The sequence below is a fragment of the Chamaea fasciata genome, unplaced genomic scaffold (genome assembly GCF_029207755.1).
Source record: "Chamaea fasciata isolate MVZ Bird 193981 ecotype frontalis unplaced genomic scaffold, bChaFas1.0.hap1 SCAF_2, whole genome shotgun sequence".
NCBI classification, from domain to species: Eukaryota; Metazoa; Chordata; class Aves; order Passeriformes; family Sylviidae; genus Chamaea; species Chamaea fasciata.
In genome coordinates this window covers 85,438,664-85,454,966 of record NW_027094087.1, presented here as the reverse complement: position 1 = coordinate 85,454,966, position 16,303 = coordinate 85,438,664, and the positions used below count along the sequence as shown (strand labels likewise).

General features: G+C 42.9%; 1 protein-coding gene across 1 annotated transcript in view; it reads left to right on the top strand.

Moving 5' to 3' along the window:
- The window catches only part of AFF3 (ALF transcription elongation factor 3), a 315,602-nt gene that overhangs the window by 229,299 nt on the left and 70,000 nt on the right, over window positions 1-16,303 (top strand). Inside the window, exon 9 of the mRNA XM_066176588.1 lies at window positions 12,495-12,535. Within this exon, the coding sequence (XP_066032685.1) occupies window positions 12,495-12,535 (41 nt within the window). The remainder of the gene's footprint in view (window positions 1-12,494; window positions 12,536-16,303) is intronic.

The window sequence follows — 16,303 nt, the reverse complement described above, 5'->3', positions numbered from 1 at the left end:
AGCTCACTGACAGCATAGGACAAAGTAAAGTGAGGCGTAGAAGGGATGTCTGAAGAGTGACAAAAGCAGACCAAGGTGCCATGATGTTGCAGCCAGGGGCTGGGTGATAGGGGAGGCACGAGCTGCTGGCCAGGACAGATGTCCTTCAGGCAGGGAGACAGGATCCTGAGTAATGGATGTCAGAGTGAAACAGGCTGGGAGAGCCAAGGAGAAAAAAATTCTGGTTTGCTTCATAGCAAGCAGAAAAGGACACGTGAAAGTGTTTATTGTGCATAAAGAACATGAGTAGGTTTAGGCAGAGAAGGGATTGTGGAAAAGTCCTGCCGATCGGGCAGGCACACATGGACCTCTGGCTTAGCACCATGACTTGTAATTATTAGCATCTTCTGCATGCTTGTGTGCTACACAAGGTCTCTGCTCAGTCACCAGGGCTCCAAGATGCAGCTGGTACAAGCTGGGTCCTTCATCTTGGTGCTCCAGCAAGCTCTGCAGAGCCAGGACAGAGCTCACCACCCACATGGCAAAGAGCAGGGCTGAGATCCCACGACTCACTTCTAATCATCACAGGCCATAGCATGAGCAACCTTTGGAGATCACTTAGTTATTTGGTCCCCTTTCCTAGTCACACTTTCTTCCTAACTTTACTCTACAGACAAAAATCTCCCAGAGGCACAGGCTGGCTCCTGCTGTGTGAAATGCTTTGTAGAACCTTAGCTGAGACCTGCAGGTTTGCTTAATGAACAATCCTAAACAAATATATCTGCTGAGAAACCAAAACACTGCCTTTCCATCCACCTTGAAGGAAACAGACACAAAAAAGAGTAACACAGACTCTTCTAATAACTGCTCAGATGGACCTGTGTTTAAATGTCAGCAGAACTCATTTCCTTTTACTTCCTAACTCAGAGGCTCTTTCATCTCATGTCTCCTGAGCTCAGGAACAGGAAAGGAAAAAATCAGAGATGAATGGATAGGAACAGTACATTAGAGATTCCCAGATATTCCTCATTGAGCAATCAGACTCCTTCAAGTAGTCCAGTTTCTCAAAGAGCTGAAGATGAGTTGTGCACAAGCTGGGAAGCTTCTAATTTTGCTGATTTCTAAATGGGGAAATTTAGGGGGAAAACTTTGAAAACTTTGGAGGATAATTTGCATTTATGTCTGAAATTGCCAAGCAGTGAATGGGAAGTTTCTGAAGTGGTGCAAAGGGGGACAGGTGCTTCTGTGCTCCCAGGGCTGGCGTTTGGAGTGCTGTGACCAAACCAAGGAATGTGAGCCACGGATGAGGGAGGCCAAATGCAAGACAGAGGCAAGATTAAAAGCTTCAAGACTGAAGTGGGGAAAGCATTCCCAACCCTTCCCTCAACACCAGCAATTAAGGTAGTGAGATTCACAGACCCAGGAGAAGCCAGAGAGGCTGGATTTGAGCTGAGTACGTGTGCGCCCACAGTAATTATATTATCCACACATATTAGTCTCATAATTTTAATTACATAAATGTATTTTTCCTCTTTAATGAGCATAGTTTATCCATTTACACTGATCATTTCAATTTTACAGGCAGTGATCATAGGATCTAATATGCAGAGAGAAAATTTCCTGTTGGCATATTTTACACCACACAGATTGAAGAAAATATACTTTTTAATCCTCAATCAATATCTGAAGAGCATGCAATTAGCAGATACCAAGGTAGTTAACATAAATCTGCAAGTTAAAGAGCCAATTCAGTCTGATTTATAACACATAGAGTAATAATTTCATCATCATCATCTCTCCCAGAAAGCATCTGAAGCTTTGTAGCATGAAGATGTCAAAATTGTACTTAAGATTGTTCAGAGTACTGAATTGTAGTGGTTATTGCCTTTTGGTTCTTTGAAGTGAGGCATAGCACATGAAGCAGTCCCCATTATAATACCCTGCTCTTCTCCATAGAGGTCACCGGATAACTTAAATCAGTCTTGGGTGAAATATTAAAAAGAGATTGTCAATTGTAATATGAACAATTCTCTTTTTTCCCCCCCTCACTTGTCCTTCTACAACATGAACATTTTGTAATAGAAAAGAATTCCTTTAAAGGGAGAAAGATCCCTGGCATCATTTGTGCAATTCATGTCAATCAATAGCCAAATAAATTAACTGACTGGTAGGCATACATGGAATAATAATCTAACATATTTTTGCAACCCAAGTCTGCTTCCTCATATGCATTTTTTTTTTTGCACAGGATCAGGTTGGTTGCCACTGAAGTTTTGTGGCTGTGAAAATTTATTACCCACAGAGTCAATCTGCATTCTGGCTGCCAAGTCTGAATAAATAGAGTCATTGTGCTTGTCTGGAATATGTAACCAAAGTTCATCGAGTCAGCTTGACTTTCACATCCCACGAGATTCATAAAAGCCAACACCCTGGTATGTGCTCTTGATTCCTGCCAAAATTTTGTAAAATTGTATAAACAGAAGTTGAAGAAGCAATCAGAACACACTCCCAGGGACATGGCTCTGCACTCTAGCCCCAGCTGATCTCGAGAGGGAAGACACAAGATCTTTCTTTTCAAAAAAAAAAAAAGTATGACTACTCTCCTGTGGTGGCTGGTAACCGCAGGGGCTTAAGGTACCCCCCTCACAGAGTGCACAGGGAGGCAGCAATCAATCCTCTCAAGTTCCCTAATTTTGCTCATGTGTCCTGCACTGAAGGAGAAGATCAGGCAGCATTTGCCTGCAAGTGGCCACCCTCCTCAAGAGAGGACAAGGACAGACTAGCCCTGCACGGTGTGAGCATGTAAGCGAAACCAGCCCCTCTGCAGGCAAGCCAAGACAAACAGAAAACCTTGTCATTTCACGGGAGACCTCGGGGGAAGAGCAGCCTCAGAAAGTTCACAGCTTTAGCACAGTAAAATAAAAAGTCTTGTCAACCTGATCACCCGAGCCCCATAGGGTGATGGAAGCCCACCCAGCCTGGTGCCTTCCTTGGCTTCTTGGGGTTGTCTCCCACCCATGGCAGCCTAGGGACAGTCAGGGTGGGCTGCTTGCCCTGGGGGACTTGTCCATGCTTCAGCAACACCCTGGTCATTATAAACAGTACTTCTACGTATGAAATGTAGTATTTCAGCTAATTTGAAGCTGTCTGTAATGAATTCTAAAACAATTTGATAAAAGAGCAATGCTTTCTTTCTGTAAGACCTGTTAGGAGAGCACTTTCCAAAGTCGAAGATTAACTGAGCAGAGCACCAAGACAGGAACATCTAGAGAGAAGAGTTTCATTGGGCAACACGTTGCAGCACAACACTGCATTAGAACTATTTATTATTAGAACTATTTGTCATTATTAGAACTATTTTTAGACAGTGCTAATTGTGTTCACATATGCCATGTCCAAATATTTTAACCACATTACGTCATTTTAGTGCGGCCCCTTTCATTCACCTCTTTATCAGTGCAATGATGATGCTTGATCACAAAGGAAAATGAGTGAAAAAGGAGATGAGAACGCTGAGGTCTGGAGAAAAAGCACAGAGCCTGCATCAGTTCTGCAAATGAATTTCTCTAAAAAAAAAAAAAAAGCCTTGGTAAACTTGGAGGAAAATATTTTTCTGATGAGAAGTTTCTCACTCCACTGAACACAGAAAACTTATTTCATGAAGTCTGGCTGCATACAAGTCTGATTGCAAGCAAAACTGCACAAATCAGAGATAAGCAAAAGTGGAAAAAAAGTAAGTTTTAGGTAAAGGAATGGCTGGAACCTCAGGTGTTGGGTTTTTTTTACTTAATCCAAATGCTCTGTTCAGCCCCTGTCACTATAATGTGAGTGTGTTTTTAGACTGGTGGAATAAGCCTTACTTAACTTGTATAAGTCCATTATTTCCTGTGTATTAGAGAAGCAATTCTTTTGGTATCCAACTTAACTAGAATCCCGAGTAAGATTTAAGCCAGCTGAGCCAACATTCTTTTTGTGGTTTGCCAGCTCTGATTTTAAAATCTCCATGACATCTAAATTTGCACTTCCCCAAGGCATGACAAGAAGACCAAGATTGCCTCACTGAAACTGTCAGATGAAACAAAATAAGAGCTCGGTCTTGTCCTGCCAAACTTGGCTCACATCACTGCCTATCTTACAAAATCAGATTCTATAGCTGGCAGGCAGGATCAAGCTCTAAATTTAAATGCCACAACTGTAAATGACAGTGAAAAAAGTTAGAGATCTGCTTGGATCTTGGACACACACAAAATCTGGGGACATTTGAACATGGCACTTTGATCTGCATGCTGCTCTGTGGCAAAACTCCAGAATAGACAGGAAATTAAATTTAAAGTGTAAGGGCATCTTCCTTGTCTCTTCATGTGGATGCTGTGACTAAGCTAAGTTTTAGCTTGGTTAATCTCCAAAGCCTGCCCTTTTCCACTTATATCAGTTTTATTCCAAGACTTCTTTCTGTATCTGACGTAACATTCTTAACCCCATCTTCTTGAAATATTTCATTAGAACTTTCTCCCCTCATGAAGTAGAATTACTGCATGAACATCTGTTTTGACTGGCGTGGGAACGTATCCTACTGCAATCAATTCAGCAGTGTTGGCTAACTTGAGGCATAAAGAAGGATTAGATCCAACATTTCCAGGCTGGATTTTGCTTGTCCCTGTCTCTCATAAGTCTTCCAGCCTGTGCGCTTTTCCACCCATGCTGAAGCCAGACACTGTGCCTGAGCCTTGGTCCTGCTCAAGCCTGGCCACCGAGCTCTGTTTGCCTTCAGGCAAATGCATTCCAGCATGCCTGCAAGAGAATGGTTAAATAACCAGCAGTCACAAATAATCAGTGCTGTTTGTAACATCACAGCTGCTTAGAGCTGTGAGAAGAGAACACACCCGCTCGTGTCTCTCTCACACGTGTGCACACACTCAGCATGCACACAAACACACTCTCACAGCCTCTCTAGGAGCTGTCTCTTGCACCATGCAAGGCAGAAGATCGAGCTCACTTCTCTCCTCTTGGCTGCTGAGCTGAGGCAGGGGTGATGTCAGCATGAGGAGCTGTGTGAAGGAGATGTGGTGCACAGAGGTGGAAGACAACAGAAATAGAGAAGGGCAGCTGAGAGAATGTCGAAAAACAAAATGAACACAAAAGGGGAAAGGGATTAAGGGAAAAAAATTAATGAAAAAAATAAACTGGGGGGAGAAGGACATTATAAAGGAAGTAGAAGCTATATTACAACATGATGAGCAATAAGTAAAAATGTTCAGAAGCCAATCCATGAAAACTACCATTGAAGAAAAAGAGACTGAGGAACCATTGCTACAATTTCTTCTGCATCTAGGATGAAAACTGCCTCCTCTGAAGTCAGTGAGAGTTTTACCACTGTCTTCAATCAGCCTAGGGTGTTACCCCAGTCTTCTTTATTTCCTTGCACAATCCAAGCAGATACTTGGGTAGTAGCAAATGCATCGTAGTTGATTGACACAGCACATCCCTGGGAAGTGTTACCACTATTTGGGGAATTTAGGCTTGTCTTTCCCCTATTTTCACATATATAGACTTCCTGAAAAAAAGAAAAAAAGTTAATTTCTGAGCTTTCAGACTTCCCAGTAAATCTTTTAAAGTCTGTGGCACAGCACTGATAATTTGTGTCTGCAATAGCTTTAGTGCAAGCAGCACTTCAACTAAGTGACTTGTTCCTGGATAAGGAGACTACTTCTGTGGAGACAAGAGGAGGTTTTCCAAGGTGACTGCTGCTTTGTTTGCAATGACTGAGACCTTCCTAACAGTGGTGTTGGAAATTAATCATTTTATTAATGTAAATAACAAGAATTTTTCTTCTGCTCATCTCCACTGAAAAAGATTAAAGTTAGCTCATCTGTGTTGAAACCTTGCATGGTTTTTGGGGCCAGACTGCAGGAAAAATCTGAGCAGATGCAGGACAGAAGACTCAGCATCCACAGATCTATAAAATTTTCTGTATGGTTAATACCCATGCTGATTACACAGCAATTTGGAGATCCAAATCACTTTACAAGTATTAACTACTTAATACAATGCCCCTGAGAGGTAAATCGGTAGAGCTAAGCAAGAATTATTATCTCTACAGAACTGACAGGGAGACTGTGACTGAGATGTGGCTTGTTGGAAGCCACACGGCAAGTCAGCTGCAAAGTCAGGATTAGCACTTGGGTCTTTCACTCCCAGGTGCCATGTTCAAGGCACTAGACTGTGTTGCCCCTGAAGATTAATAAGGATTAATGGGCAAAACAGAGGAGAAAGAACAATGTATGCCAAGAATATAATATTAAAACTCCAGGGTGAAAAATTAATAGTGAGGTGTTGAAAGGCCTCAGAGAAATCATGAAATCCAGAAGGAGTTTTACAGTTTCTTAAAAGATGTGGCTCTGATGATAACCAACTCCAAAATGGGAAGAAAGGGAGACCCTTTTAAGTCTTACAGTCTGTAAATCTTAAATAAATATGAACCAGACAGTGAAAATCACATTCATACATTTATATTGCAAATTTACAGAGAAACACTCAAGCTGCAGTTTACAAGTGATTTTAAATCCCTCAGAAATCCACACTGGAAAGCAATCCTCAAACAAAGCCCGTAGGAACAGTGAGGAGTACAGAATAATGCTGTGAGAGAAGGCATGTTAGGAATCACTTACGATAAATTGCCTGACCTGATCTCCTCGGGCAACTTCTTGTGACCACGAGATACTCGTGGGCATTTAAACAGGGCAAGTCTGTGGGTGCAAGAGGTTTCCATTATCTCTGTTTTCAGCCCTCATGAGCAGCTCTGCACTCTTCAAGGAGAACACCGAAAACTGGAGAGGGTTTCAAGACATGGGAGAAAGATACTTAACACATTGGGAAAACATGCCTTGGAGTGAAAGTTCATCCGCACGATGAACTGAGCTTGTCTAGAGCAGGGCTGCTGGCTGGCTGGCTTGAATACAGTCTATAAACACCTGTGTGGGAAGAGGAGCTGGGAGGCTGCAGGGCAGCTCTGTCTCACAGGCACAGGTCTAACTTCCAGCACAAGAAGGTGTTTATATATTCATCTTACCATGGAAGGTGAAAAGCTGTGCATGAGGTTGGACTGAGGTGGGTTCTCAATAAGAGGATTATCCAGAAGTTTTACTCTGGGTCCACAACAGCACCCAGGTTTGAAGCAGAAAAAAAACCACTCTGTGGAGTCCCATCACCCAAATTGCAGCATGCAATCAGGTTGTGCCCTTCACAAAAATTTCTTCTCGGCTTCACCAGCTTAAGAATAAACCACATTTGAGCTAAAAACAAACAAAACCTTCAGAAATGAAAACAGAATCAACATGGAAGACATGTGAAGAGTGAAATGTGAAAGAAGGCAGATATAAAAGTGTTTTTCCTGGTTTGGTTCCCAAATGGCAGTGTATAGTAATGACATCGTTCCTTAACCCTGGCTTGGAAAAAGTGTGTATACAGCTCATTAACTGCAGTCCAATACAGGGTGACGTCCAGCACTCTGGGTGGTTGCTAATATGAGAGCTGCTGACTTAGAGCATAAATGGTTCACTGCACAGTTCTGGGGCAGCACCTACCACCCAAGGAAGACAAACAAGATGCTCTGGAAGCTGTGAAATTTACTCATGCACAGGCAGCTTGTATTGCTTCACTGTCACCAAAGAAATGGTTCAAATTCTCACCACGTGTACACCTGTGCCGTCTCAGGGAAGTCTCTGGTGTAGCTCGTGTAACTCCATACAATCACTGTAACTGAGCTCTCTCACAAAAGTAGCAGTTAATCCACAGGACAGGCAAGATGGGAAGCAAAATGCCTCAATCTGCCAACAGCCAATTTATTGGCTTTTATTTGCCAGAGGTTGCTGTGGGTGAGGTATAAGGAAAATGCATCTACAGTCAGCCCGCAGTGCCTCCAGGACAGTCTTCCAAGCCCAGCAGAACATACTTCAGTAGTTTTCATTTGTTTCTTATCCAAAAATGCCTGTGAGCCCAGCAGTTTATGAAGCAATCCTTTTGCAACAAATTAAAAAAAGAGGGATTTCTGGGGAGCACTCTTAACACTCCTGTATCTCCATCTCAATAGCTGTATTCAACCCGTTCTGCTCACTGCTTAGTCCCAATTACAATGAGCTAGCTCACTGCTCAGTCCCAATTACAATAAAAGTATTTAATTTCCTCTCTGATTTCCCTTCAACAACAGATTGCAACTTGTCACACTTCAAGCTAATTTTGGTACCTCATTTAACACACACTGAAACCTGAATATGTTCCCAAGCTCTGGCTCATTGCAATAAAGGGTGGAGAAAGGAGATGAAATCTCTGGAGACTGAGAACCCGACCGTGATTTCTGCTGGTTGAAAACTTGTTTTGTCCCAGTAGTCTTGGAGTACAGCTAGAATCTTCCATGAATGATTAATAGACTATAGACAGACCAATGAAACTCTGTCATAAATTTATCTGAACCAACTCAGCTGGGGATCAAAGAAGTCTAACCAGCCATTGTCCTGTAATTTGCAGTTTTTGATGTAGTGAAACAGCCTAATTCATACTCATTTACTGTAGCTGGTTTCTCTAACTCAGGTACCTGAGACACCTGAGTGATTGGTTTTTCCCTTCCCTGCTTCCTACTATGTGGTGAAATGGCCTCCAATGTCTCTGTTCATATTGAAGAGAACCTTCCTCTGTTTAGTAACCCACTGATTGCAAGAACTGAAAATTCAGTATTATGTTCATTGCTAGTGAACACATTCTACCACTTACCAAGAGAATATTAAGCTTCCCATAAAGCACTTTTTAGTGCTAAGTCTTGGAGATACTTAAATTCTGTCAGCAAAATCAAAATTATTTCTTATCCCTGATTTCTATAACCAGCATAGTAACTTACTTCCAGGAATAATAAAGACTGTAGAACATATTCTCAGCTTTCTTGATGGATGATGAGTTGGCCTCAGTAAAGTTGTTAACGATGTAAAATAAAATGCAAATTAAATAGCACAATCAAAACGTAGCTATTTAAAAAATAGTCATGCAGACATTATATGATATGAAGTACCACCCCTTTGCTTACACTGTTAGATAGATAATACCAGCATATTAGAAACATAATAAATCACAATAAACTGTTTCTGTAGCTGTGAGTTCCTCAAACTATGGGTCATAACCCTTCATGGGGATTTCTGAATGAGTTTGAATGAGATCACAAACTGTTAGCAAGAAGTGAGGGCAGACATTTCCCCTTAATTTGAGCAGCCCAGTCTTGTGGCAAGGAGGGGAACAGGAGACCAGACTGTAATTAGTGGCTGCAAGTATTTATACTTGCTAGGGAACTGCTAACTACCTTTAATTACAACAGCTCACTTTCTCCAGGAGAGGGGAGCAATATAGGCTAGAATTAAAATTGCTGGATAGTTGCTAACTGCCTTTCATTGCAGGCAATAGATCTGTTTCTCCAGGGAAGAAGAATAAACTTGTGACTGGATCTTATTCCCCCATCATTTAGAAATGGGGCCATTACCAGCTCAGGGGGTCGCACAAACACACAATCCAACACAGTTGTATTTCCAGCCTGTGTAAGAAAGAAGTCAATAGTCTCATTTAGAGAATGTGTGACCACTAGGCAAAGAATGAGGTGCCCCGTGCAATCTGCATTGCGCCTCAGTGAAGAAGGATGTTTATTAAAGGACTTAAAATGAGAGGGTAATTGAAGTTAGAATTATCTCACTGAAATGCACTTGTACATTTCTTTCTGTGTCCCTGCCTGTGATCTGAATCCACTTTTTTGTCCAGAAGGGATCACCTTTTCAAAGCTTTGAGCAAGTGAATGCATCAAGATGGAAACTGAAAACTGCCGCTTGAGGCTGCAGTTCCACTCAGTGTCTCCTGGCTCAGATAGCGCCCCAAAAATAGGTCAAGACAAGGGACGTCTCCTCTTCCCTCTGAGGGCAGCTTTCCTCAAGCCTGGAAGAGACATTATCCAGCATGTCTTCCTCTCAAAATTAGGTATTTTAGGGAAATACAACAGTGATATGAACCCCACATCCCAAATTAGCGGCTTTTAGCATCATCAAAGATCGTGTTTGCTTTCTTGTGGTCTCTTCAATATCCATGAGGCCTGTGGCTGCAGAGCAACCTGTCTTCTTCAATGCCTTCTGGCTACCACAGCCACCATGTACCTTTCTCCAGGAGTGCTCTGCAGCTGCAGAAGGGGGTGGAAGCAATTTCAGGTGGAAGTGAACTTGCTGGTGGATATGATCTTATGTCAGCAGCAAAAGTCTCCACTACCCCCCCAGTGCCATTCCCATTCTCACACTGCACTCCGTGATGTGACAGCCTCTCCCTGGGGAAGCAGCTCAGAAAAGGGATCTAGGTTAGAAATAGCACAGGGGGAATCAGGAGAAAGAAAAGGGAAAAAAAAAAAAAAAAGAAAAAAAGAGGAAAATTGCTATTTTTCAACTGGATCAGTTTTCTAAACTGTTGTGTTGCACAACCACATGAGCACCTGTGGTGGCCTGAGGCAAGAGTGGGAAACATGAGAAGTGTCTGGAACGGCACTGTCACATAGTGGGTGTGTGAAATGGAAAGACTGGCCCTGGCTGATGTGGGGAGGAAAAGAAGAGGTGACCTGAATGGTGTCTACACAGCTTGGCCATGGAAAATGGCTCAGATAATGAGAGAAGCTCCTGAGTTTGCAGACAAAGCTGCAATGTAGTGCAGGCCTCAGAATCAAAGCTGGGCAGCTTGAAACTCATATGGTCATAACCTCCTGCTGGTGGGAGTGATTAGGCAGGGGAGCAGAGGAACCTGTGTTGGCCCCTGGGTGTTAAAAAAGAGTTTAGGCCATAAGTCATGCTTAAACCTAAGGTTTGGGTCTCCTCTGAACTTGAACTTGCAATAATGTGCGGGATGTCATCGTCCCAACAAACCCTTTGCAGAGGAGAGAGGAAGAATTATGCCAGCCCAGGGGACTGGAGAGTGGCTGCACTCTAAAGCCTGTAGCCAGTGACATGGATAATTTTGTATCCAAAGAGCATGGAAATAGTGTGACCTACTGGAAACAGTGAAAAATACCAGACTTGCCATAATATTTTCCTAACACTACAAACAATGTGTTCATGCCATGGGAAAACTCCCACTGAGCTGCTGGGACCTTCCAAGCCCTTCCCACAGATTCTCTGCCTGTTGCAGAAAGTCAACAATAAGGAAAAACCCTCCTGTGAGCCATGCCACTGTGTCTTCTGACAATCTGGTGGGTGATACATATCAAACTACATCTCCCCAGAAACCCAGCAGGCACAAGTCCAAAGAGCAGAAATCCAGATTCCAGAATCAAGTGGAAGTTCTTCCCACTCCTGTCATATTTCAGGGATCCATTCAGGGAATCTTTTCACACCTTTCCGTGAAATACAATGTAACTACAGCCACAAGTCAGGTTTTTCTTTGCAATTTGTCAGCAGCATTTTTGCCAGCCCAGAAGGGTTATGTCCCTACTCTCTGGTGCTGAGCAGGATAGCTGTAAGTCATCCAGATGGTTTGGAAATAGGGATGCAGGCCCCAGCAATCTGATAAGCCAGGAAGAACAGTTTCAAAACGTATTTACTGGTAACTGCAATGAGAAAATATGTTTTTATTTCCATGCCCCTTGACTGTCTGTACTGCTTAGCTGTGTGTCCCTTCTGTGCCACGTGCGGCACAGCCTGGACAGGTGCAGCTGGGAATAGGACACTCTGGGCATGTCCAAGTGGAATGGAGTCTTTAAGGCAAATTTTCAAAACATTACAGCTGGTTACTGTGCCAAAGCCATGAATCACACTACTTGAAGTGATTGAAGGAGGGGGAAAAATAATAATAGTAAAGTGGCAAACTAGCTCAGAGATGGGCTTGGGCATCCTATTAAACTTGAGAGGCTACAGTTTCTATTCCCAGACCTGGTGGTTAACACAAGAACAAGAACCATGTTTCCCCACCCCATCCAAAGAGTTGTACTAGGCAAAAACTGAAGAGCAAACCAGCAAAAGGTCAATTCTTTACTGTGTAGGCAAACGTTGCCAGCGGATTAAGATGGCCATGTTCATGAAAAGTCTGCAGCAGCTCTGGCAAGCTTTTCAAAATTTACAATTCACTGCAAAGGAACCAAATATGTGATGTTTGTTTCTGTGGAAGAATGGGAGGAGACTAATGGTAAAGGAGAAGGAGTGGGAGTACGGGAGCGGGGAGAGGGGAAAGCAGAAAACCAAGCCCTGGCGGAAAAAAATTGTCTAAATAGAGTAGTTCAGACCTCAAATACCATGCGGTGCTTTGACAATCTTCTGGGTTCTGGCATTTTAAACAAAGTGTTCTTACATTTACTAGGCTGGAATGTCCATTTGACTATAGACTCTCTGCTACTTTGCTCGTACTTTAACATTTTGGACATGTGACAAAAATGTGTGTAATGCATTTTTTAAAGTGTTGATTGTGCTCGTAATTTTCAAGTCAGAATATAAAATAAACATCTCTGCCCTTTCTTCCAGCAGGCAGCACAGAGATCTGCTCTCCGCGTTCTATCTGACAGGTACATTTTGTCATTTTTATGAACTATAAATTGCTTTATGAAACGTTGAGCCCTATTTATTGTGGCATATAACTCATAATCGGATTTTGTCCCCAAAGTATCTGTGAACTGGGATGTTAAACATTTTGCATGCTTGGATTTGTCATGCATGTGTAGAGTTTATTACTGCAAAAATCACAGTCTTGTTGTATTTCATACAGAGTATGCGGAATCCCTTGTTGTGATACCAAACGAGAGATAAGAAACTTACTGGAGAAGGCATGAATGATGCAGTAAATTCTGAGCTTTAGAGTTTGCTGAGATATATCTGAGCTCATTTCTCAGCAATAAGTACTTCATTTATTCCGAGATGTTCTCTTTTGACTTTTTCCAAATCCTTTCCCTGGGAATTACTCTTTCTTTGACGAGATTCTCTGTTTGTTTTATGCACAAAAACAATGCCCTTTTCTACCCCTTAAGTTTTAAGAGATTGGTATTTCGCAGGAATTTAATTAATTTTTTCACTTCTTCTGGAACTGCAGCAGTGCTCCAGGCAGATAAGCAGGGGACCAAATCCTTAGTGTTCGGGTTTTACTCAGCTCTTTTTCAAGCAAAAAATCCATTAACTTCAATGGGAAACTTGCCTGAATGAGGAATTCAGGATTTGAGCCATAGTAAATGTTATAGTTGGGCTGTAGGTCTGCACAGGTATTTACCTTAAATGACTTTTATGAAAGAGGATTGATTGAAATATAAGGTAGCTTTCTAAGACGGTCCTGATTTCTTTTCCAGTTTTGGGAAAGGGGTAGGGAAGGGGGAGGAGACACTGTACGTTTTAGTGCCTGTGAAAAAGAACTAGCAGATTTACATTTTTCCACAAATGAGGTACTGTGTCATGCAGGCTGACACAGAGTAAATTTCCCCATGTCTCGTTGGCAGCCCCCTCTGCTCCGTCTGGCCCCCAGCCCCCCGCCTCCCTGGGAATAAGCGGTAATTGACTCTGGAAGCCAGCTCAGGCCAGGATTTCTCCAGAGCAGAGCCTGTCACTTAGGCTGAATTATATGTTGTGCGTGGATGAATAACATTTCTCTCTGCTCGGAGGGTAAGACCGCCAAAATTATTGACCTTCCCTCCCCAAGTTTACAAACACCGTTTTGTTTAGAATTTTTTGCCCTGCTTTAAGGAAAAATAAAAAAATCCTGAGTAAAATGTATGGGATGTGGGTGAAATTGCTGGCACAGTTATAGGGCTCAGAAGTATTTGCTGTAACTGGAATGAATGCAAAAAGAAAGAGGAGTTGGAGTCAGCATTATGCCCCTCTCCCTGGAGGTGTGCAAGCTCACCCCCAAGGCAAAGCAGATTTTGCACTTGGTGGGGACAATACCGTGACCAAAGGAAACACGGGGATTTTTTTTCATAGCATTGTCCCCCTGGGCTGAATGTGGAACATTCCTGCAGGACTGCCCTGGAGGTAATTAACAAACCCCAAACCCCACAGTTTGATTTCTGTCTCCCCTGGAAAGAAAAATGGTGGTGATGGATAGATGTTCCCTATCTCGTCAAAGGTGGTGAGGTAGCTGGGTGCAGGCAGCCTTCATCCACAGAGCAGAAAGGCCTCAGAATTAATAACCATCACACCTCAGATTTAGGATTTATGATCAAATATTTTCCTGTCTGCCCCTAAAAGCATGCTCAGGGACTACAAGCTGCTTTCCATACTGCTCTGCAAAACTTTGACTGCCAGGGTACCCTCCTTCCCCTGCTTCTGGAGGGGATGCTGGGAAGGCTGGGGGTGCACCCTGGGGGTTTGCCTCCCTGCCACCCATGACCTCACTGCAGCGAGCAAATGGGAGGGCAGGGGGCCAAAATCCCACACTGTGACAGCAGTTTCTGTCTCTTCTTGGCTAGAGTGAGGATGCCTGTGATACTGCTGCTCATTAGTTGTGTCCCAGTAGCAACTCAGAGCTCCCAGTCACACACCACATTTCCCAGCAACAAGGGAGATGGCAGCTTACTATAAAGCTTTCAGTAATTTTGCCCTTTTTTTAAAATATTCTCCAGAAGTTCCTGTTGCAGTTCTTGCTTTCAGGTTCTGTTAAAGAGATAACAATTAGCTAAACTAAAAGATGAAAAAAAAAGAAACAAACAAAAAAGAGAGTTTTTAAACCCAGCCGTTGATTTCTGTAGTGTATCGTACTTAGTCTTGTTTTCAGAATGACACAGTAACCCCCAGCAGATTTATGTGCAGACACAAAGATTAGTGACCCAGAAGCTTGACTGAAACAGCTTTTCTGCTTCCAGAAGACAGGTTACTCTGCACATGCACTGACTGTTTTGTCAGCAAAGATGCACTGGCCCCATTAGCTTTTCATTCTCTCTTGAAAAGCCTTCGGTGTTTATTCAGCACAGCTTGGTTTTAATTTTATTGTGCTCTTCAGTAAAGTGGTCAAACTATAAAGATTACTCACTTTCTGGGACAGAGAAGAAAAAGAACTTAATTCATATACCTTAATGGTATAGTGCTGGCATATTTCCAATTGTCTAACTCCTATATCCACTGCTTGAACAGCTTTCAAGTGAAGAAAAACGCCTGTAACTAAAATATGCAGTGTGTTCTGTTGTTATTTAGCAGTAAGCACTGTGGTTAAGCCAGGTCTTAAACTTCCTTAATCCCACTGAGCTAAATAGATTTTATTATTGATTCCCATGGTTCCAGAACTCTGACCTTAAGGCTGAAGTTAAAAGTTAATTTTTTTGCAGTCTGTTCCACTAACCCAGAAGCACTTGCTTGCTGGATACATTTGCAATGGAGAATGTCCAGCTGTAAATTACAGCTGTTTGCAATCCTACCCAAACACAACACTCATTATTATTCTTTTGTTCTTTTTAGGCTGAAAAGCCCACCATGAGGGAGACCATACAGTACTTAATCCACACATTAAATTTACTCACAGCTCATATTCATGTGCAAGATAAGATTTTCCATGAAGTAAAGATTTACAGTGGTCCTAGGGCACTTTTATTCTCCTGGCTGCTTTTAATTCTCTGTGCTGGAGTGTACACCAGGGGGGTCTGCTGAAGAGTTTTGAACACTTAGAGGAAAGTGTTGTACCGCTGTTGAATTTCCTCTCTGGTTGTAACAAGGGAAAGACAGGTCCTTTGCTGAGTGCTTGGGTGGTACTTGGAAGATATGCTGACTTCACAGCCACGACCTGCTCTCCTTTCTGTGTACTTATAGTGGAGGAGGCAGGCAAAACCCACCAGCTCTGCCCATACAAACCTCAGTGCAGGCATGTAAGGTGCAGGCATGTAAGGTACAGGCAGAGTTGAACCCAGTCATCTCAGCAGCCATATGGCTGTGCTGGCAGGCCTGCCATTCCCAGCTGATAAGCCCTGTAAAGGGTCCAACTCAATAGCTTACTCTCAGCACTGGGTGATACAAACATGTCATCCAGACCTGAACTGTGAAGCCTGGGCTTTGATAAACCTTTTAGATTTACCACTTCTTGCTATTGACGGAGTAGGCGCCTCAACACTAGTGTCCATTTGGCAGTGGAGACAAGCCCCAGTCATGGTGGCTGGTGAGCTACACAGCCTGTCTTGACCTTCAGTCTGGGCAGGAGGGATAGTGCTTTGCACTTCCACATTACCATGCCTCATCTGTCTGAGTCTTGTCACAGTTAGGACACCAAAATGTGGGTTGTACCAGACATGAGCTGGTTTACCCTAATGGGACTGGCCAGTAGCATGCAGGATCCTGAAGGGTGAATGAATTTTCCCCCTTCCCCG